The following is a 19,859-nucleotide window of genomic DNA, read 5'->3' as shown; positions in this document are numbered from 1 at the left end:
GTATATCCGCTCTCACAGCGCTGGTTGATTGGACTTTGGAGTAGCCTAGAGTTGGATTGAGGTGGCTGTTAATTTTTGTAGACGCCGATTCTTAGTTGCGAGCTGTTCGCTTTGCATGCTATTCGTATAATCAGCTGTTCATGCTTGTCAATGTGAGTGTGATGCTCCGTAGTTATGCGGATTGACAATCGATGGTTTACCTCGAGGCATCCTCTAATGTTTTGCCTTGTAGACCCCTTATCAGCCATTATGTCATTCTCATCCATTGCCGAGGCCAGTTCCGACTCCTCAAGTGCTCCTATCAGCCTCGACAGTTTTACTCGACTCAATCACCAAGAGAAGCAATTGCCCGTATCTCTCACTTAACCAAGTGCAACGACATGTGCATGAACCACCGCATCAACTTGAAGCTTTCCACGTTCCATCTCCCCAGCTCTTGCTCCTCCTCGGCTTCAAGTCTGGTCGAGTCTGGTCTGGTACTTACACCCTCCAATCCACTACTGCAGGTCCCCACCGCAGCTCCAAAATTGGAGCCTTCAAGCACTCAACTTGACTTGAGCTCAAATGTCTGGTCTGGTTAAGTCATCGGTCAAGTCCCAGCAGCCCCAGCCGTGACGGACGACATCTGGACCTCGAACCCACTCAACCCAAGCCCATCACTTCCGACATCATCTGTATTCCTCTCCCACCACAACGCTTCCCTTTACACTCCATCTACAAAAGAAGCACTCATCTCATCTCGACGGCATTCCAACCCATTGATTCCTCACACCCAATCATTAAACTCTTCCAATCTCACAGCCGCCAACCCACCACCCAACCATCCCACGTGCTCACCCAAACCTCACGATAACCCTCAAAACCACCAACCACCATCCCTCACCACCACCCTACAATCCCAACAAATTCCCCATGGCCTCCTCGCCGTGGGACTACATAGCCAAGCTCGTCTGCATAGGCGACTCCGGCTGCGGCAAATCCAGCCTAACAATCCGCCTCTGCGAAGGCCGCTTCTCCCCCCATCACGACGTCACCATCGGCGTAGAATTCGGCTCCCGCATCGTCCCCGTCGGGCCACCGCACACGAAACCCTCAACCTTCCTCCCCGCCACGTCCACCTCCCCCCAAGCTACCCCCTCGACAGACGGCCTGCCCGAGCCCCCGCGGGACACTAGCAAAACCCCCCAGAAACACATGAAGCTCTCGCTCTGGGACACAGCCGGCCAAGAGACCTACAAGTCCGTCACCCGCTCCTACTTCCGCGGCGCGAGCGGCGCCCTCCTCGTCTTCGATCTCTCCCGCAAGCAGACCTTTCAGCATGTGACGGACTGGCTCAACGACCTGCGGCAGATTGCGGAGCCGGATATCGTGGTTGTGTTGGTGGGCAATAAAGCTGATTTGACGCAGCAGGAGGAGAATAAGCGGGAGGTGACGAGGGACGAGGCGGAGGAGTGGGCGAGGCGGAACGGCGTGCTCGAGTATGTGGAGACGAGTGCAAAGAGCGGCGAGAATGTTGAGCAGGCGTTTATGAGGGTTGCGGAGAGGATATTTCAGAATATACAGGCTGGTAAGTACGATTTGAATGATAGGAGATCTGGGGTGAAGGGTCCGAGTGCTGGGGGGAGTCGTCAGGTCAAATTGGGCGGGGATGGGGGGAAGTCTGCTGCTGGTGGGTGTTGCTAAGTTGAAGTTGTCAAAGACGTATATTTATTGCATCCTGGCTCGGACGAGGTGGATTGAAGACAGCTGATGATGCCAAACGAATACACCAGAGCATGTATACATGATACCCTTATCATTGGACCCGTTTCTTCCCTTTTTGTTTCACCTTTCATTCTGGGACACAGTTACTATATCATCACTGGATAAAATTGCATTGCAGTTAGATATTAATGCATAATGCATTCAACTTTTTATCACATTTGTTGTCTTTGTTTTCGACTTCGTTCCTATGCCACTCGGCGTACATTGAAAAGGAAAAACAATCATGTTTGCATTAGTCGCAGAGTTAACTCTCTCCGGTAAAATTCTACACACACACTTTTCTTTTATACATTTCCCGCCCGACCCAAATATCATAAAAAAAAAATGTCCCCTTGACATGTCCACGCCGATTCCTTGGTGAAAAATACCTAATTCATTCGATGTGTTTGGTGTGTTACATGGCTCGTAACCATGTCTAAAATGGGTGCTTAAGAGAGGTGTGTTGTTTGCGCTTAGTCTGTCGTTACGAGCAACAGCATGTGGCCCTCTGATACAGTGGCGCTGTAGAAGAGGTACACCACATAAGAACTTGCTTAGTCGCTGACTTTCCAGTTGTCGAACCACTTCATGTAGCTGTAATCCTTGTTGGGTCCAACCATGCCCCAGCAAATGGGCATAAACAGAACGTACAGCCCAATGATGACAGAATACAGGACACCGTACGTGACACCTTGGATAGCCGTGTTGCGGTTCCTGACTGTCCAATCCACGAGGAATCCAAATGTGAGAATGGCGAAGTACAGCGCCGGGTAGTAGTGGTGCACGTAGGTGACACGAGCCATGATGACAAAGGGCAGGTAGTGCAGGAACCAGCCAGCAACGGGATAGATGGCCGAGTAGTGAATTTGGTCAATTTCCTTGTCATCAAGGTCGGCAAAGCCTCGCTGCCACCTGAGAATGTACCACACAACAACGAGACCGACAATACCGATACCAATGGTAGAACCCCAGTAGACGAGGGGGTTGCCGAGGAGGAAGTACTTGACAATGTTGTCATCCCAGCCGCACATACGGAGACCAACGTGAAGAATGGGCCATTGCCACCACTTTGACGCGAGATCATCCTGCTTGTCAGGGTCGGGGACGAGTGCGTTGTTGGACGTCATCATGGCAACGTTGAGGTGAATGAAGTCGTGGAAGAAAGGAGACTTGTAAACGCCAGGGTCGCCGGCAGGCAGCTTGTCATTCCAATGAGCCTCGACGTTCCAGTGGGTGTAGGCATCGCGAGGGTTGTTCTCCATGGTGCAAGACACTTCGATTTGCTTGAAACCCCACTGCGGCAGATTCTTGTTGGTGCCCTTCAGATAGCAACCAAGAACTTCGTGCTTGAGACGGAAAGCAGTTGTCAGAGTGCGGACTCGACTTCGGTCTCGCGAGGCAACGTCTCGGACAACCTCAATCTTCCAGTGGTCCTTTTCGTCGCCGACAGTCAGGTTACCGTAAGAGGAGACTTCCTTGTCGCTCTTGGACATGGGGGCGGCGATGTCGTGAGAGTGCAGATTACGGCCAGTCTGGGCGTGGATCAGACGAATGGTGGTGCCGTCGCCAATGAAGCGGAGATCGGGGGACTCAGAGTCGTAGTCGGGCTCGCGGCGATTGGGATAGAAGAACCAATCGTTGTTGGCATCTTTGTGGTGATAGCAGGTGACCTGTTGTTGCTGGGAACCCTCGGGGTAAGTCTGAACGTGGGAGTGGAGAAGACCACCACCGTAGCCCATGTTCTTGATAGTAGCACGAGAGCCATAGGCGATTTCGAGAGGGCTATTCTTTCCAACTTCTGTGCCTTTCAGGTTGGCCTGGAACAGAGAGCTCATCTGGGCATCACCAGGACCGGTGCGATCGAGGATGGCAAAGTGAAGAGCAAAGGAGAGGAGGTAGATGAGGAAAGGGACGAGGATCAATCCCACGGCACGAGTGGCGACATGGGCGGCCAGAGTCGTCTGTCTGATGTTAGTTTATACCACTTGCAATGGTGCAACTCGAAAGGAATGCGTTTCCAGCACTCACAATGGGCATCTTGGTGTTGCCAAACTTGTTCCACAAATCCTCGACGGTGTACAGACCAACCAGAGCAGTAACGAAGAGGCCGACCAGTTTGACACTGCAGACGCAGCCAATGCTGATGCCAGTCATGAAGAGCCAGAAGAACCACTCGGGCTCGAAGCTGTTGTGGCGCTGGTTGTGGAACTTGGCCCAGCAAAGGGTAGTAGCCACAGTACCGCAGAGCAGCATGGAGTCGAGCAGGATGAAGCGGCTAATCGTGGTGTATGAGTTCTCGCACAGGACCATGAGGGTAACCAGCCAGACGGCAGGTCGGCGAAGGTTGAGCTCGCGGGCAGTGTAGTAGGCCATGGGGACGCAGACAATGCCAAACAAGGCGTTGAAGGCGCGCATGAAGGAAAAGTTGACATATTCGGGGTATTTCTCGCCAGATTTGAACTCGAAGGATCCATTGTAGCCAGCGAGAACGCCAGACAATCCAACAAGCATCTTTCCAAGGGGAGGGTGGACGTCGAAGTAGTATTCATGTTTGATGTAGTAGCTGCCAAATTTACCAAAGCTACAATATCCAGAATCAGCAAACAGCTAGACGGCGCAGGGAGAAAGCGGCGGGCAGCTTAGAAGAGTACATACTGAGCCTCGTCCCAGGTAACAATGTCACTCAAGCCAATCTTCCATAGTCGAGTGAAGAAGGCCAGGGCAGTGAAGATGAGCGGGGCAAAGATGTGCTCCCATTGTACGAAGGTGTCGACAAAGTTCTTTTCGGCCTGCGTTGTGGTTGTCAGAATTCCTGTTCTTGCCATGTGCACTCGACGAACAATTTGAATTTTGCAGCTCTAGTCTCACCTTCTTGGCGGCCTTTTTCTTGTTGTCTTCAGGCTGAGATGTAGGGGGAGTCGGGGTGCCGTTGTTAACAGGACGCTTTCTCAACCCATCGGCGACGTCAGCGCCAGAGGCGACGGCGGCCCTATCGGCTGCCATGATGGCGAATTAAAACAAGGGGTATTAAAACTCGATGGAACACGTTCGACGAGGAAGGGGGGGAATGGATAATATCGGGTGTTGCCCAAGAGCCGAAATGCCAATCGTGTTTGGGGACCAAATTTGGAACCAAATCTATTTGGCAACGGTGGCCTCGAGGGGAACGGTAAACGACAGGACGAGCTTGAAGGAACTCAAAAAAATAGGACCCCTGTTGATCGACGGTGGTGAGGATCGTCGTCAATGGGGGGAAAGAATAAAAAGTCCTGAGAAGAGAAGAAAGAAAAAGATGCTCAGGAGATGGGCAAGGAAGAAAAGAGGCAAGGAGGAGATTCAAGGAGAGGCCAAGCTGGCGTTGATGTTGAGGGCGATTTGCAGAATACGATTGCGGCACCCACCCCTTGCTGGCTGCATGTACACGGGCGACACGGGCGACACGAGTGGATGATGGAGCACCAGACCGGATTGACCAGACATTTGACACGAATGGACTTGACCAGACCAGACACCAGTCGAGCTGACTCTGGAGCTGTGCTCTGCCCATGTCTGCACTCAACTGCGCTAACGAGCCATGCTGTGCCCTGTGTGGGTGAACTGCGGGCAGAAAGGAACACGAAGCAGATTGACCCAGGGCCAAGGAACATTGGCCAGACAGGCGAACCATAACCCTTCCGGCACGCGTGGCACCTCACAGGGCGGGTCTTGAGCATTCAATGTTCTCGGGTCCATCCAGAATTGGATGCCCCTAATTTGATTGCGGGAGAGACAGTCTTTGAAGCAAGGAATATGCGTGTTGAGATATCATAATCTGCAATTTTTGTCAAAACTCTGCACTCTGTCCTGAGCGACATGACGCATCTCTGATCTGTTGACTATTGTTACCCGTCACAATGTTGCAGAGCTGTCTGCACAATGAGTACGTAGCACTCAGCGCAGCGCAGCGCAGGGTCAAGTTCTGCCTGCGGGTCTCAAGTCCACGTCCAGTCAACTGGTCTGCAAATAGTCGCCCGGAGGGAAGCTAGGCGGGACGCGGCTCTAGTTCTGGTCAATGCTCGATATTTATTGCAACTGTTTTCGGTCTGCCCCAATCACCAGTCGTGTTTCGCCGTCAATTGATGGGCCCGGCCCGGTTTTGCTCCTAATAAATCAAGACGGACAGGGAGCTTTCGGCCATCGCCAAACTCATCAGCCAAACCAGGGGCAATGGTCGAGTCCGTAACTTTCGCCAAAACTTTCCGTTGAGCCACGCATTGTTGACGGAATGATCCATCACACTGGACACAGCCCTAACACTACTACTCCGTAGCCACGACGCATATATCGACAGAAATGGAGGAATGAAGAAAGCCACATCCTCCAGCCATTCCTCTCACATACATACGTACATGAGCCACATCCTCCATTCCCTCCTCGATTCTTCGTCGATTTGTCTCGGGCGATCACATGAAAAGGGGCCCACTGTTGCCCACCACGCCCCCAGGCCCATCCATCACAGCCTCGATTTATTAGCCCCAACAAAGGACATCCGTCGCTGGTACTCGGGATGCGACCCGACCGACTTATGTCATCCAGCTTAGAGTCCTTCTTGTGCTGTTACTGGCCAGAGAGGTCTGCAGGGTAAACTGCCGTGGTTGCTCTCCCGCTGAGTGTCCAGCACGCCGGAAAGCGAAACTGGCCGCTGAATGGACAGAACAGCGGAACCCCAGAGCACATGATTACATTCGATGGCAACCAGACACATGTCAACGGGAACCAGACTCGACTTTCTGGAGACACTTCAGTGTCTTGCCTCATGCTTTATCTTCTATTCTCCCTCACAGACAGCCCCAAAAGACTACTTTCCTATTCTTCAGAGGGAGAGATAGTCGACCTTTTGCCCAAAGACTAGTTTCACTTCTCTATTCCGTTGAACTCAATAGACTCTCAAAACTGCCTTCCTGCGGTGGCTGCTCGCTACCTGCAGCGCCTGGCGAAACCCCATGTCTTCCCTGGTATCCGACTTCATTATCAATCCCGTGTTGCGTCAAGCTCGTCGATTTTCTGAGATATCACGAACGACCCTGACTGGTGAGGATCATGAGACGACTCCTTCAGTCAACACAGATGCTCTGAGCGACTCCGGCATTGCCGAAGAGGTGGTACATGAGGCACCTGATGAACATGAGACAACCGAGGACCAAGAACCCATTGCGAGGCCAGAGACTCCCCGCTCGAGGCCCGTGAGCACGTCAACCCAGGAGACTAGAGTTGAGGAAACCGTAGGAACTCCTCCCGCGGCCAGCGATGCGCCTCATGACCACCTAGGATTCCCCTTGTCGCCAAGGAGGGGTCGAGCGATCCCGGAGGACGACGGGATGCACGACTTGAGAAAACGGATACAGGCTATTAATGCTGAAAATAGTCCATCGTCCGAGAAGGCCAGGCGTATGCACGAGTTATTGCTCGAGGGTTATCGTGCGTCGCAAATTTCCGGCCGTAGAATACCAACAGCTCCATTAGACGATGAGGCACTTGGCCACGCCTGGGAGCCATCGACATCCCCGGGTCCCCTGGAGTCCTTGAAGTCTTGGTACAATCATACTGTCGATCAACCTTCAACGGCGGAGAAATTTGTTCTCAGCGACAGTGACCTTGCTCCGACCTTTGCGCCAATACGTCCAAGAAAGGGCTCCGATGTTGAACCTCAACCTCATGGCCAGGGTTCCGTCACGCCGCCGGAGTCGCAAGCGCCATTGGGATGCCAGCACTATGAACGAAACGTCAAGCTGCAATGTTTTACTTGCAAGAAATGGTACACTTGCCGGTTTTGCCATGATGCTGTCGAAGACCACAGCCTGGTTCGAAGAGAAACAAGAAACATGTTGTGTATGCTTTGCGGGACGCCGCAGAAGGCTTCTGACATGTGCATCAACTGTGGCGAAATTTCGGCTCACTACTACTGTAACATCTGCAAATTGTGGGAGAATCGAAAGAGCAAGCCAATCTACCACTGCAACGACTGTGGTATCTGCCGGCGAGGACTGGGTCTTGGCAAGGACTTTTTCCACTGCAAGGTGAGCACTCAACCTACTGTTTGTGGTCTGCAATCGATGACCTCTGCTAACTTCACTTTAGACCTGCCGTGCGTGCATCACCACATCCATTCAGAGCTCTCACAAGTGCATTGAGCGATCAACCGACTGCGACTGCCCAATCTGCGGAGAGTACATGTTCACATCACCCAAGCCAGTAGTCTTCATGACATGCGGACATAGTATACATAAGAGGTGCTATGATCAACACATGAGGGTCTCATACAAATGTCCGATCTGCAATAAAAGCTTAGCCAACATGGAGACCCAGTTTCGCAATCTAGATGTTGCCATTCTGAGCCAGCCCATGCCGCCGGAATTCCGAGACACGAGAGCGACGGTTCTTTGCAATGACTGTTCCGGAAAATGCGTTGTGCCCTACCACTGGCTCGGACTGAAATGTTCCATATGCCAGTCGTACAATACCGTTGAATTGCAAATTCACGGCCAAGGCAGCCAAGAGCTTCAAACTGCGGCGGAGCGAGCGGAGGCAGCCGTAAGTGCGCAGCAATCTATCGACGTTCAACGCTCAGCCATGACAACTCCCGCAACTACAAATGTTACGTCGGTACGCGCTGGGACTTTGATTCCCAACAGACGAAGGCACTCATCGCATGGGGTCGAGCTTCAGCACCGAGCACCAGATAGATTCGCACGGTCCTTATCGCCCCTCGAGTCTGCGGTGGATTCTCATCTTGCTCAAATCGCCGGTGATGCGGATTCTGATGACGATATTCTGGGGTTTTGGAGGGGAAACAGGAGTCAAGAGGAGGAGAATGATGACGACAACGACAACGAGGAGCTGAGTGAGGAAGAATCTGATTCCGACCAGGACAGTGACGGTATGATTGGCGCAGACGAGGATGATGATGACGATGACGATATTCTCCTCATTGGACATAGGTAAAGGGCTATGCATACAGCATTTGTATTGAAACGATTACAAACACCGCCACGCATATGTTTTGCGGGAATGCATTTTGGGGTATTGCATGACTATTGGAGTTGGCGAACGGTACTGTTTGATCAAGGGTATTCATGACGGAAATGGATGGAGTACGGCGCATCATAATGTTATTTGGGAACTTCATGAAGAGGGATGAGACAGGCGGTCAGATGGGAAAGGGTATGTGGAATTTGGCATCCAGGAAATAGCGTAATATCGTACATTTATATCATGAAAGCGTTTGAAATCAAGTCAACTCCCAAGTTCCATAGTCCGTCCCATTCCATGCTCACAACTCGCGTAAATTGCTGCCCGTGTCATGCACCTCATTGCTGTCTAGCCGCCATCTGTCGCTCAACATCCTGCGCCTCCTGCCGCAACTCTTTGATTACTCTCTGCAATGCATTAATACTGCGTCTCAAGCTTGGATTGAAAGAAAACCGGGTGCTGTTCTTACCGCCAGGGCCTCCGGATTTACGCCCCTCTCAATCATGGAAATGCAGATGGAAATGGCCCTTCTATCGAGTTGGCAGTTCTGGCGGACTGGTTAGCCTCCGACTTGGGAAGACGTCAGAAAAGAGCAAGGTTGACGGACCAGGAGAGTAGAGATTTCATGAAGAATATCGACTGCTTGTTGGGCGCTTGCGCGCTTGTCTGGCTCGGGCATGGTTGGTGTGATGGATGGTTGATGGATGGAGGTGACCTGCTGGATGGCGAAGATGGTGGTGGGGTTGATGCTGATGCACGCGGCGGACGCGCTGTCGTAGTACTTGACTTGGGCGATGGCTTGGGCTTGTTACAATGGTATGCAAATGCCCGTAATTTCCAACACAATCCATGAAATACGACTTGCGTGTGGATTTCACTGGTAAATAGAATGCTCATAATTTCGTGGGTAAGAAATAATCTACCAATTACAGGTCGATGCATTCCCTGGCCACTCTACCAACGGTACATCTTCATCACCACCCAACACAATGCCAACAATACATCAAATTACTTCACCAGCCTACGACTTCATAGCCTCCACAAACAACTCCCTCATCCCCTTCAACAAAACCACCAGCTCCCTACTCTCATTCACCCGCTCCAACACCCTCTCCACGCCCTCCCTCTCCAGCTTCGGCCGACAGTGCTTCACATCATAATCCCTCGATCTCGTCGACAACTCAAACCAAGCCTCCCTCTCCCAATTCTTCTCGTCAACATGCGTATACACAAACTTCAGCCGGTCGTCCTGCCCCGCCCCCTCAATCCTCAAGCACAGATTCGTGATCCAAAAGTCCAGCTCCGGCACGTTGAACCTCTGCTGCGCTTCTTGTTGCGCCGTGTGCGCGCGCTGTGCCGCAAGTCGGGCTTCTATCTCGACTTGCGTCTGGGCGATTTGCTGCTTGAGGCCCTCTCGCGTGGCGAGGTGGCCGTCGCGTTGTGCTGAGAGCGATGATATGGCGGCTTCCATTTCGCGCGTTTCGGCGTCCTCTTTTTCGAGGGTCTGCTGGTAGGTTGTTGTTTTGACTTGGACTATTTCAATGTCTTTTTTCTTCATGCGCTGGTCCTCTGTTTTTGGAGGCATTAGTTAGTTGCAAGGTCTCAGGAATTCGTATTTTGTTTGCACGGAGGGGATCGTACCGTGGAGTTCTGCGACATTCATGCGAAATTGGTTCCGCTCTTCTAGTACGCGCTTTCTTCCTTGCTCGATGAAGGCGTCGAATTTAGCGGTGAATTTGGCCATGCGGTCGCGTAAGTCGTCGAAGCCAAAGTTGATGCTGGGTAGGGTGTCCGCGACGGATGGCCCGACTGGTGCCATGGTTTGCCGGTTACCGCTGGCGGAGAATGATGGTTCGAATGCGGTGGCCATTTTGGACAAGGAAATGGCGAAGTGCTATTGTTCTTGCTGCTGTGTAAATTGAGCGTTGGGTGTGGTGTTACGCAATCTTCAAGAGAATGACTCCAAGGATGCTGAGTGTTTACCTAAACTTTGGCTGTTGCTGGGTCGACGCGATCGCTGGGGTTGGGTCTTCTCCAACACACGTGGTCACGTGCACTTTTTGACGAGCTTCACCCAGACTGAGAAAGCATTCGAACAAAATGCTCAATAACAACTAATTCTGCCCGAAATCCTGAATAATTTAACTCGCCGTCCATCATAATGAGATTTTGATTGATTTAGCACTCCTGAGCCTGTAACCAGTCCCGTATCGTCCGCACGTCTTCGAGCCCAAGTATGAAGAGCATTATTGCCAAACTCATATCAAATTGGAAATCTTTACTTGGCCCAAATGGCTGAGCACCGGCGGCTAGCGGACCTCACTTATGGTCATCCTGGGCTTCTGACTTATGTTCCTCGCGAGGATCCCGAAAATGGTCCCGGGATTTTACACACCAGCAGAGTCGTTTGCGATAGTACGTGCCAGCCAGGTTGTTCCTCCGTCCAGAGCAGTTGTCTTACATTTCGAATAGCACCAAACTTCGAGATTGTTGGCTCATCAGCAGAACTGTATCCACCATCGAAGCGCTCTGCCCCAGAGTATTCAACAGCTCTGTGGCAGGAGCGCCAAGTGCAGCAGAGATGGTTATCGAATTCTCACCCCGAGATGTTCCTAGGTGGCGCTACGGCCTCTGCTGACTTTCTCAAAGAGGATATGAACCGCTTTGAGAAATCAGAAGAGAGTAATAGCAGCGGTGCTCTTCTTGCTGTCGGCGAGATGACTGACATGAGGGACGCCACTACCCACGTAGGGATGCCGCTGCTTGTAGTGGCTACAGGCAGCTCCGGTCAGCAACTACGGCTAGCCAGAATGGAGGAGACAGGGTGGCAGTGGGATGATCACAAAGATGCTACTCTCAATCTGTCCACAATTGACGCGATCCATCGGGAGGAAGAGGCGATCTGGCAAGGTGACGGCTTACCCATAACGAAGATCAAGTTCGCCACTGCCTATTGGCCATATGGCTCTCTACGTTGGCTTCTGGTTCAAAGCCAAACCTCGGTAACCATCTTACACCCTGAGTACCATCGAATTCCAATGCCAGGCCGTGTGGATTCGAATACGTCTCCGCAGATGCCGTCTTATATTACACCTAACCCTTTGATCACGTTGCATCACCGACAAACTGGGGGAAATGCGTTGTCTGACGTGTGCTTCAACCCACCATCCGCTGGATCTCCGCCGCAGATATCTGTAATTGATGAATGCGGGTATTGGAGTATTTGGAGTTTGCTGGGCACCTGGCAAGTAGCCAAGAACACCCTACGGCTGTCCTTGCACATGTGCGGACATGTATCTGACGGCATTCTTGACACGATACCCCGAGTTTCCAGCTACCCGGCTCAAAGGCATGGCATGTTGCAAATCGGACGGACTGATCGTGAACCACGAGTGCCAAGTGCCACCACCAAGCGCGACGAGGATATTAAATGGTCCTTTGGTCCGTCCCAGCATATCTTGGTGTGGAGCTCAGAACATATGTCACTCATAGACTTGAAAGCCGAATCGGTGCTGCCAGATGTAGCCATTCTTTCGCAGTCAAGGACTAAGCCCGACTGGATTCTCGACATTCAAAGCAGCCCTGTTAATGAGAACCATGTATTCGTCTTGACGGCTCGCCAGCTGATTTGGTTGGACTTACTGCCCTCTGGTGTTGAGCCCGGGAAAAGCAGGCAGCCGCAAATCATACTTACTTGCTCCCATGTTGGCTTTGGGAATGAGGATTCCAAGATGTCCGTCTGCCAGGTGTCAGACGACGAGTCTGATGGCAGCATGGTTTTCGTTCATTTGCCGTCTCTAAATCAGCTCACAGTATACTGGTTCACTTATGCCTCAGATGCAAAGCTTCCACAGTGGCACCGCTACATCACAGCCGTTTTGGGAGAAAGCAAAAAGGACTCACAGCGCATACCAAAGTTTATCAGGGTGCAGCCTGCAAAACTCACAATATCTACTGACGGAGACGAAGTCGGTCCCGGCACGGAATACGCGCGCGCAGGCATCAGGTTTTACCAGGTGACTATTCTGGACGAAGATTTAGGTGTGCGTTACTGCATTTGCACCACGTCCACTGATCCATCTCTCGAAGTCGGTCTACCTACGTCTCGCATTGGCTGGTCTAAATCTCAAGACCGGAGACGTTGGAAGCAGAGAAGGAAGCATTTCTTGCGCCACATGGGAAATACATTTGTGCTACCAGACGGCATGACGGATGACCACCTGGATTCCTTGCTTAAGAAGCAAGAATCCAAGCCGAATGATAACGACACATCTGATGAAGATGAAGTAAATGTGCCCCGGCCAGTGTATTTGAATTTCGGGCGGCTCGCGCAGACCATCTCGTCTGATCTACAGGCTGGGATTTCAGAAGCCGAATATGGTTTGCCAAGAGAGCTAGTTGTTTCTGTTCAGCGTGCGATTGAGCGTGGCCTGCATGAAGGCTTTTTACCTCTTACATCATGGTGAGATTAAATCGGCCCATGTTTCGCTTTCAACAACTGCTAACATTGGCCATAGGATGGAGATTTTGTCAACGCTGGAGCAACCGCTTACATTTGAAGGTCACGGCGAAAGATTGGAAAGCGAGACTGAAAGCCTACTTGACACCACAGATGAAAATGTCGTCGTTATGCAACTGAGGAGGAAGGGACCGAGCGAACTGCCCAACTCTCCCCTTGGCTATTCCTTTTTGGAGGAACGGTTTTCACAGCTGTGGCTTGGCCCGACGGCAGGCTCCTTACCAGAGGAGATGCAACATATTCGGAGGGGCTGGGTAGTCGAGATCGCTAGAGACATGTTCTTGTCCAGCTACGGCGTCATGGTGCAGAATGTCGCTCTCTTTGGCCCGAGCATTTCTCACCCTGCTGAGGAGAGCCAGATGGACGTGGCCACGCCGCGGTCCAGTCAGCCACCTTATTCGAGCCAAGTAATTGCTTCATCGTCACAGGCAGGACCAGGTTCAACATCAGAGGCCCCGGACGCCGTCTTCCAGCGCCTCCAGCTTCTTGCGCCAACTATTAAGCAAGGTGCTCTAGGTTCGCTTAAACAATCAAAGATTCTTTCTTATTGGCCCACAGAGCGCGGCGTCGATCCAGAGGAGTACGTTTCAACCGTTGCTGTTGCAACTGAGGAAAAGTTCTCCTATGCGAAACGACGATTGCAGAGGATCGAAGCGAAGAGGAGAGCACAGTCGGAGAAATATAAGCGTCCTGCATTTATGCGGCAAGGATTTCCAGCCAGTGATGGTCTGGGTGACGATACGTCGACTATGGAGATGCGGCCGCCTCCGGTTCAGGCAATGTCCAGTCAGCAGCGGGTGCCAGATTCATCCCAGAGTGTTGGTTTCCCGGGGCCTTCGGTGACGATGAGTCAGCCTGTTTCCGGTGTTTTTGGAGATAGAAAGAAGGTTAAGAAGGGGAAGAGGAAGAGTGGTTTTAGATAGTGTTGCTAGGTTGGCTTATCAAGATACCCGGAGTTGTGTATTATGTTGGAAGATTTACAGATTCATGCTCTTACTGTATGCATTAAGATATTGGGCTAGTACATACTGCCATGATATTTGGACTTTGATAGGAGCAGGGTTGACGTTTTTCTATAAAGTTCTGGTTCATACGGCTCCCTATTGATATGTGTTAGGTATTAAAGATACGGAGTGTCTCATCATTGTCGTGATGGACATTATATTCTTCGTCCTATATGTACGACAAATATATGACCCGACGAAAGCTGCCTTAAAGCCAAAAGAAATTTCGAAATATCAGTAGAACTCAAAAATTATGTGGCATGTGAGCCTCCTGTTGGCGTCATCTGTGCACTTAGAACTCTTGATTGTGGCAACTGCGTCTCATCAGCGGGGCAACTTGATCCCCCACCAAACTCACATTCTCTCATCATCTCAACCACGGCATCATCCACAACCGAACTCCGATATCAAGCTACCACAACTAACCTGCATTCACTACCCCTCGAATTAAGTCCAAACACCCAGCGGCACCATGTCTCACTGCCACGACGGGCACGATGGACACGACCACCACCATGACCATGAACACGATCACTCAGACGACATCACACCGGCTTTACAATCATCACTATATCAGCAAATCAACTTTGACGAAATCACCACACTAAATGAATCGATACGAGACGCCGGGAAGGCCGTCGTCAAGAAGACGTGGGCGGAAAGACTAAGCCCCGAGCCTGAATTGGAGAGCGACGCTGATGAGCAGCTGCTCATGACTGTGCCGTATGTGTTTACACCCCAACATTAATTTCACAACATGGACCTAATTTCTAGTTCCATAAAATCTTACGGCATGTAATTAACAAATCGCAGTTTCTCAGCCCAAGTCAAGCTACACTCCATCCTCATCCGCACATCTCCCGCCCTCTCTGCTCCCAAAACACTCCACCTCTACATCAACCACGACAACCTGGACTTCTCTACAGCCGAAGACATGGATCCCGTGCAAAAGATTGAGCTCTCGCAGACGTCTGACGTGCAGGAGATCCCCGTGAAGAGAGCGCTGTTCGGCAAAGTCCAGCGTTTGGTGCTCTTCTTTGTGGATAATTTCGGAGATGGGGATGAGGACGTCTCCCGGATTAGTTACATTGGGTTCAAGGGCGAGTGGACGAAGCTGGGGAAGGCCCCGACGAATATCTTGTATGAGGCGGCGCCGCAGCCGGGGGATCATAAGGTCAAGGGGACGAGTGTGAATGAGATGGGGAGTGGGATTGGCGGGAGGGGGCCGGGGCAGTAGTTTTGGAGGTTGATTGGTTTGGCTTGAGAATTGTTAGAGTATTAAGAGTAAAGAATTTGTTGGCTTAGAATATCTTTAGTTGATAGTTGGCAGTGCTACTTCTCTATGCCCAAGTTGCAGTTGAGTCTACAGGGGAGCAAATCCGTGGCCAAGTTGAACAGCCCTACCCGGGAGCCCCACACGCCCATCGTCAGCCGTAGTATAACCGACCTCAGATGAAGCTCCCCGAAATTTCAAGCTGCAGCAACTCGATTCCTCGTCAAACTTCCCCCAATTGGCATCATCGCCAACACAACACACACGAACATGCCACCCCGTCTCTCATTACGGGTGGCCTTCCCCCGGCCGTCGGCTATCATAGCCAGCCAGGCACCACGCCGCCTTCTCCTCCCTCTAACCGCCCAGCGCGGCATCCAATACGGCTGGTCAACAGCACCAGCACGTTCGAAACACAAGCGATTCAACCAGCCCAATGCCGGCCTGCCCGCTCTCACGACCGGCCCCGCGGCTGCCCTGAAGCGCCGGGAGAACACGACCCCCCTCCGAACAGGCGTCCTCGCCACCAAGAAGGGTATGACGAGCATGTTCGTCGGCAAGATGCGTGTGCCCTGCACTGTCCTCCAACTCGACCAGGTTCAGGTCGTGGCGAACAAGACGAGAGAAAAGCACGGCTACTGGGCTGTTCAGATTGGCGCCGGCTCACGACAACCACGAAACGTGACGAGCCCTATGCTGGGGTACTACGAGGCAAAGGGGATGGCACCCAAGAGCGAACTGGCCGAGTTTATGGTCCGCGACAAAGAGGGTCTGTTGCCCGTCGGCTCCCAACTGCTGCCGGACTGGTTCCAGATTGGGCAAAATGTCGATGTGCGCGCCAAGTCTCGCGGCATGGGCTTCGCAGGTGGTATGAAGCGCCACGGATTCGCGGGTCAGGAGGCATCCCACGGTAACTCCAAAAATCACAGAACAATAGGTACTACTGGTCCCTCTCAGGGAAGTGGTAGTCGTGTGATGCCGGGGAAGAAGATGCCCGGGCGGATGGGGAATGAGTGGGTGACGGTGCAGAATTTGAAGGTCATGAAGGTCGACAACGAGCTGGGGATTGTTCTCGTCAGTGGTCCGGTCCCTGGGCCAAAGGGCCGCACGGTCAAGTTGCAGGACTCGAAGAAGCGCAAGGCTCCTGCTCTGCCGTACCGCGAGAAGGCTCTGAAGCAGCTGGAGGAGAGACATGCTGATGGGGAGGCAAAGTTGGAGGCTGCGAGACAAAGACATTTGGAGATGAAGGAGCAGCGACAGTCAAAGACGGCTGAATTGTAAGATTTTGAGTGTTTTTAAAAGGGAAGCGGATATGTATGATGTATAGATACACTGAGACTTTTTCTACTACTGTACAGAACAATTTCAAACCATATTGTACACTTGTAACATCCTCCCATGCGCCCAAAGTTGACATCCATCGCTCGCAACTATGCACTGTCCACATTACCACACACACTCAGACTATTTTTCACGGCCCTCAAATCACTTATTCAACGCGCCCTGTTGTCTAAAGCCCCTCGTAGCATGCACATCCTCCTCAGCCGGCACGCCAAACGCATCATCCCCCAACAACCCTTTGAAGGGATCCCCTCCATCCAACAAGTCCACCCACTCCCCATCCGCCGTCGTCAAACTCCATTCCGTCGTCTCAAACAGCGACCTCGACGAAGGCCTATGGCTGGTGAACCGCATCGTCGCCCACCCGTTGGTCCCCTTGACCGTAAAGTAGATGTTGATCTTGCCCTGCATCTGGTTCATCTGGCCGCGTATCCAGGGGATCTGGTGCTTGAAGTAGATGTCGTCGCCGAGGATAGCGCGGGCGCGGGCATTCGTCCGCAGTGCGTACAGCGTGGACGACACGATGGGCGAGGACGTCTTTTGGTAGTTGAAGATGGAGATGGAGCAGACGGTTACGATGGCGAGGAAGATGGGGAGGGTGCGGCCCCAGCGGAAACGGACCTGGCTGATCTCTGGGGGAAATTGTGAGATATTTGAGGGAAATGGAGTTTGGGGGGAATGTTACCTGGGAGTTCGCGGTCTGCTCGTCGGGACATGAGTGGTCCGTCACCGGGTTTGGGGGCGGGAGTTATCCATCGTCGTTGGATGGGGAGGGTGTTGGGGGATGAACGGGGGGATGTGGTTTTGCAGTTTCGTAGGGAGGCGGTTAGCCTGCGCTGGATGAGGCGCGACAGCATGGTTGTGCGTGGTTGTTGGTGAGGTGAAGTTGTAGCTTGGAGGTGGGAGGTTTTTTGAGGTTGTGGTTCCACATGTTGCGGCTGTCTCCAGACTCCATCTGTTGCGGACGAGTCAAGTTCACCTCTACATATACAGTAACGAGTATTCACGCTATCTATCTCTGGACATAGACATAATAAACTCTGTTATATTATTACTTATTCTGAACATTTTACACCACATAGACAGTTGTTCATTTACACGCCCCATCGCATCTACCAATAAGCTTACCTCTGCCTAATGCCTGTACACAACCTTGCACCATCCAAACCAACATCTGACATCCCCCTCTCATGCAATGTCCTTCAACGACAGACATGACCCTCCCAATGGTTCCCAATGGCGCGCGCAGAAGAACACCTGAATTCGCTACCCCCCATAGACGTAGCCTACGATCCCAGCATTCTCACGGAAGACACAGATGAAGACTCCTGGACTCCCCTCCAACTTGCCTCTCGACGAGGCGACATCCAAACAGTCAAGGACATTCTCACCACCAATGCCTCGGCCGTCAATGATCCCGCCCATGGATACTACGGGCAAACTGCCCTTCAAACAGCCTGTATACACGGCCACGAAGAAATAGCCCAGCTCCTGGTAGACGCCGGCGCGGACATACACTTCAGCGGCGGCAACAACATGCAACGCAACGCCCTCCAATTCGCATGCGGCCAGGGAAACCTAACCATTGCCAAGATGCTGCTCGCCCACGGCGCAGAAGTGAACACCAGAGGACCCGGCTCGTCAACCACAGTAACCAGATATAACGGGCGGACAGCCCTGCAAGCAGCGTCAGAACGAGGCCACACACACATCGTCCTGCACCTCCTTGCCCTCGGCGCAGAAGTAAACGCCCCGCCGTCTCCAAACGCCGGCCTCACAGCACTGCAGGGCGCCTCTGCGAACGGGTTCACGGACATTGTGCACACGTTGCTCGAGCACGGGGCGGATGTGAATGCCACGGCGGCGAGGCACAAGGGCAAGACGGCGCTGCAGGCGGCCTGTCTACGGGGCCACTTGGGGATAGTTGATGTGCTGCTGGGGGCGGGGGCGGACGTACATGCTTTGGGGGGCAAGAGCGGTGATGCTACGGCTTTGCATGCCGCGGCGGAGGGCGGGCATGTTGATGTGGTGAGGAGGTTGGTGAGCGTAGGGGCGGATGTGAATGATGGGGGAGGGAGGGGACAGTCGCCTATTCAGAGTGCGGCGAGGGGGGGGCATGAGGATGTGGTGAGGGTTTTGAGGGAGTTGGGTGGTGTTGGGAGGATGGGGGGAGGGAGAGAGTTGTTTTCGTGATGTTGGTTGTTGGTGAGAAGGGGATGTGGTGGTGAAGTTGGTGGTGATGGCTCATCATTGTGGATTTCATGGATTTGAGTTGGCAGTATATATATTCTGTACATACCTGGAACCTGCATACCAGGCATTCAATTTGTTGAATGGACAATTCTACATGCTGTAAGGAAAAGTCCAGTCTGATATCATAGTGAAGCCAACCCAACTGTCACCCACCAAATCAACCACCACACCTTCACACATTCAAACACCAGCAATCCAAATACACCCCTCACATCCAAAAGACCAAGTCAAAATGTCCTAAAAATGTATTAAAAAAAAAGTTAAATATCAGGACTCTTGTATTAACTCCACCACTACATCCCACCCCATCTTAAAACACCAAAAACCAAAAAAAGAGATAGCAACACCTGGTGTCGATCCAGGGGCCTACGGGTTATGAGCCCGTCGCTCTTCCACTGAGCTATGTTGCTTGATTTTCTCAATTGTTGAAACCGAGCAAAGCAAATGTAGACTATAAGGGCCCGGGGACGGGGCGAGGAAAATGTGACTCATATGAAGGGTTTTGTGTGCCCACAGCAGAGTGGTCCGGTGGGTCTTTTATACAAAACGCAAAGAGGTTGCCCCGTTCAAATGTTATGATTATTTCATTTTCGTAGTGTTTAATGTGAAATTTGCATAGGTGGATCGAGTAATTTCATGTAGGCGCCTTGCAGTCGCATATACACATCAACAAACACATTGGTTGATTCTCAGTCAGAGCCGCGAGGTATATTGGTAT

The 19,859-nt window shown here is 52.1% G+C and overlaps 9 protein-coding genes and 1 non-coding gene across 10 annotated transcripts; 6 read left to right on the top strand and 4 right to left on the bottom strand.

Moving 5' to 3' along the window:
- Positions 1–912: 912 nt before the first annotated feature.
- Positions 913–1,683, top strand: VFPPC_01877 (GTP-binding protein rab2; the record flags this gene model as incomplete). The annotated part of the gene is made up of 1 exon (XM_022428243.1): positions 913–1,683. The coding sequence occupies one exon, from the start codon at positions 913–915 to the stop codon at positions 1,681–1,683; it is 771 nt and encodes a 256-aa protein (XP_022284766.1).
- Positions 1,684–2,297: 614 nt separating this feature from the next.
- VFPPC_01876 (dolichyl-phosphate-mannose--protein mannosyltransferase 2) lies at positions 2,298–4,746 on the bottom strand (the record flags this gene model as incomplete). The annotated part of the gene is made up of 4 exons (XM_018281632.1): positions 2,298–3,704; positions 3,772–4,324; positions 4,399–4,532; positions 4,612–4,746. 4 exons carry the CDS (start codon positions 4,744–4,746, stop codon positions 2,298–2,300), a joined length of 2,229 nt encoding a protein of 742 aa, XP_018150437.1.
- Positions 4,747–6,725: 1,979 nt separating this feature from the next.
- VFPPC_01875 (CHY zinc finger domain-containing protein) lies at positions 6,726–8,724 on the top strand (the record flags this gene model as incomplete). Its single annotated transcript, XM_018281631.1, has 2 exons — positions 6,726–7,799; positions 7,861–8,724. The coding sequence occupies 2 exons, from the start codon at positions 6,726–6,728 to the stop codon at positions 8,722–8,724; spliced, it is 1,938 nt and encodes a 645-aa protein (XP_018150436.1).
- A 1,048-nt stretch (positions 8,725–9,772) lies between these two features.
- On the bottom strand, positions 9,773–10,621 carry VFPPC_01874 (kinetochore protein spc25; the record flags this gene model as incomplete). The annotated part of the gene is made up of 2 exons (XM_018281630.1): positions 9,773–10,320; positions 10,393–10,621. The coding sequence occupies 2 exons, from the start codon at positions 10,619–10,621 to the stop codon at positions 9,773–9,775; spliced, it is 777 nt and encodes a 258-aa protein (XP_018150435.1).
- A 421-nt stretch (positions 10,622–11,042) lies between these two features.
- VFPPC_01873 (RNA polymerase I-specific transcription initiation factor RRN6-like protein) lies at positions 11,043–14,193 on the top strand (the record flags this gene model as incomplete). Its single annotated transcript, XM_018281629.1, has 3 exons — positions 11,043–11,166; positions 11,224–13,213; positions 13,269–14,193. The coding sequence occupies 3 exons, from the start codon at positions 11,043–11,045 to the stop codon at positions 14,191–14,193; spliced, it is 3,039 nt and encodes a 1,012-aa protein (XP_018150434.1).
- A 553-nt stretch (positions 14,194–14,746) lies between these two features.
- VFPPC_18663 (PITH domain-containing protein) lies at positions 14,747–15,511 on the top strand (the record flags this gene model as incomplete). The annotated part of the gene is made up of 2 exons (XM_022430240.1): positions 14,747–14,997; positions 15,088–15,511. 2 exons carry the CDS (start codon positions 14,747–14,749, stop codon positions 15,509–15,511), a joined length of 675 nt encoding a protein of 224 aa, XP_022286016.1.
- A 306-nt stretch (positions 15,512–15,817) lies between these two features.
- Positions 15,818–16,828, top strand: VFPPC_01871 (mitochondrial 54S ribosomal protein YmL9; the record flags this gene model as incomplete). The annotated part of the gene is made up of 1 exon (XM_018281628.1): positions 15,818–16,828. The coding sequence occupies one exon, from the start codon at positions 15,818–15,820 to the stop codon at positions 16,826–16,828; it is 1,011 nt and encodes a 336-aa protein (XP_018150433.1).
- A 204-nt stretch (positions 16,829–17,032) lies between these two features.
- VFPPC_13177 (cytochrome oxidase complex assembly protein) lies at positions 17,033–17,745 on the bottom strand (the record flags this gene model as incomplete). The annotated part of the gene is made up of 2 exons (XM_018290954.1): positions 17,033–17,520; positions 17,574–17,745. 2 exons carry the CDS (start codon positions 17,743–17,745, stop codon positions 17,033–17,035), a joined length of 660 nt encoding a protein of 219 aa, XP_018150432.1.
- A 379-nt stretch (positions 17,746–18,124) lies between these two features.
- Positions 18,125–19,081, top strand: VFPPC_13176 (ankyrin repeat-containing protein; the record flags this gene model as incomplete). The annotated part of the gene is made up of 1 exon (XM_018290953.1): positions 18,125–19,081. The coding sequence occupies one exon, from the start codon at positions 18,125–18,127 to the stop codon at positions 19,079–19,081; it is 957 nt and encodes a 318-aa protein (XP_018150431.1).
- A 398-nt stretch (positions 19,082–19,479) lies between these two features.
- VFPPC_17244 lies at positions 19,480–19,551 on the bottom strand. The gene has a single exon. It is a non-coding gene; the product is annotated as a tRNA-Met (tRNA).
- Positions 19,552–19,859: the final 308 nt, after the last annotated feature.

This window comes from Pochonia chlamydosporia, chromosome 1 (assembly GCF_001653235.2).
Source record: "Pochonia chlamydosporia 170 chromosome 1, whole genome shotgun sequence".
Classification (NCBI taxonomy): domain Eukaryota; kingdom Fungi; phylum Ascomycota; class Sordariomycetes; order Hypocreales; family Clavicipitaceae; genus Pochonia; species Pochonia chlamydosporia.
Note: the sequence above shows the minus strand (reverse complement) of the source record. Positions and strands in the feature narration are given on the sequence as shown.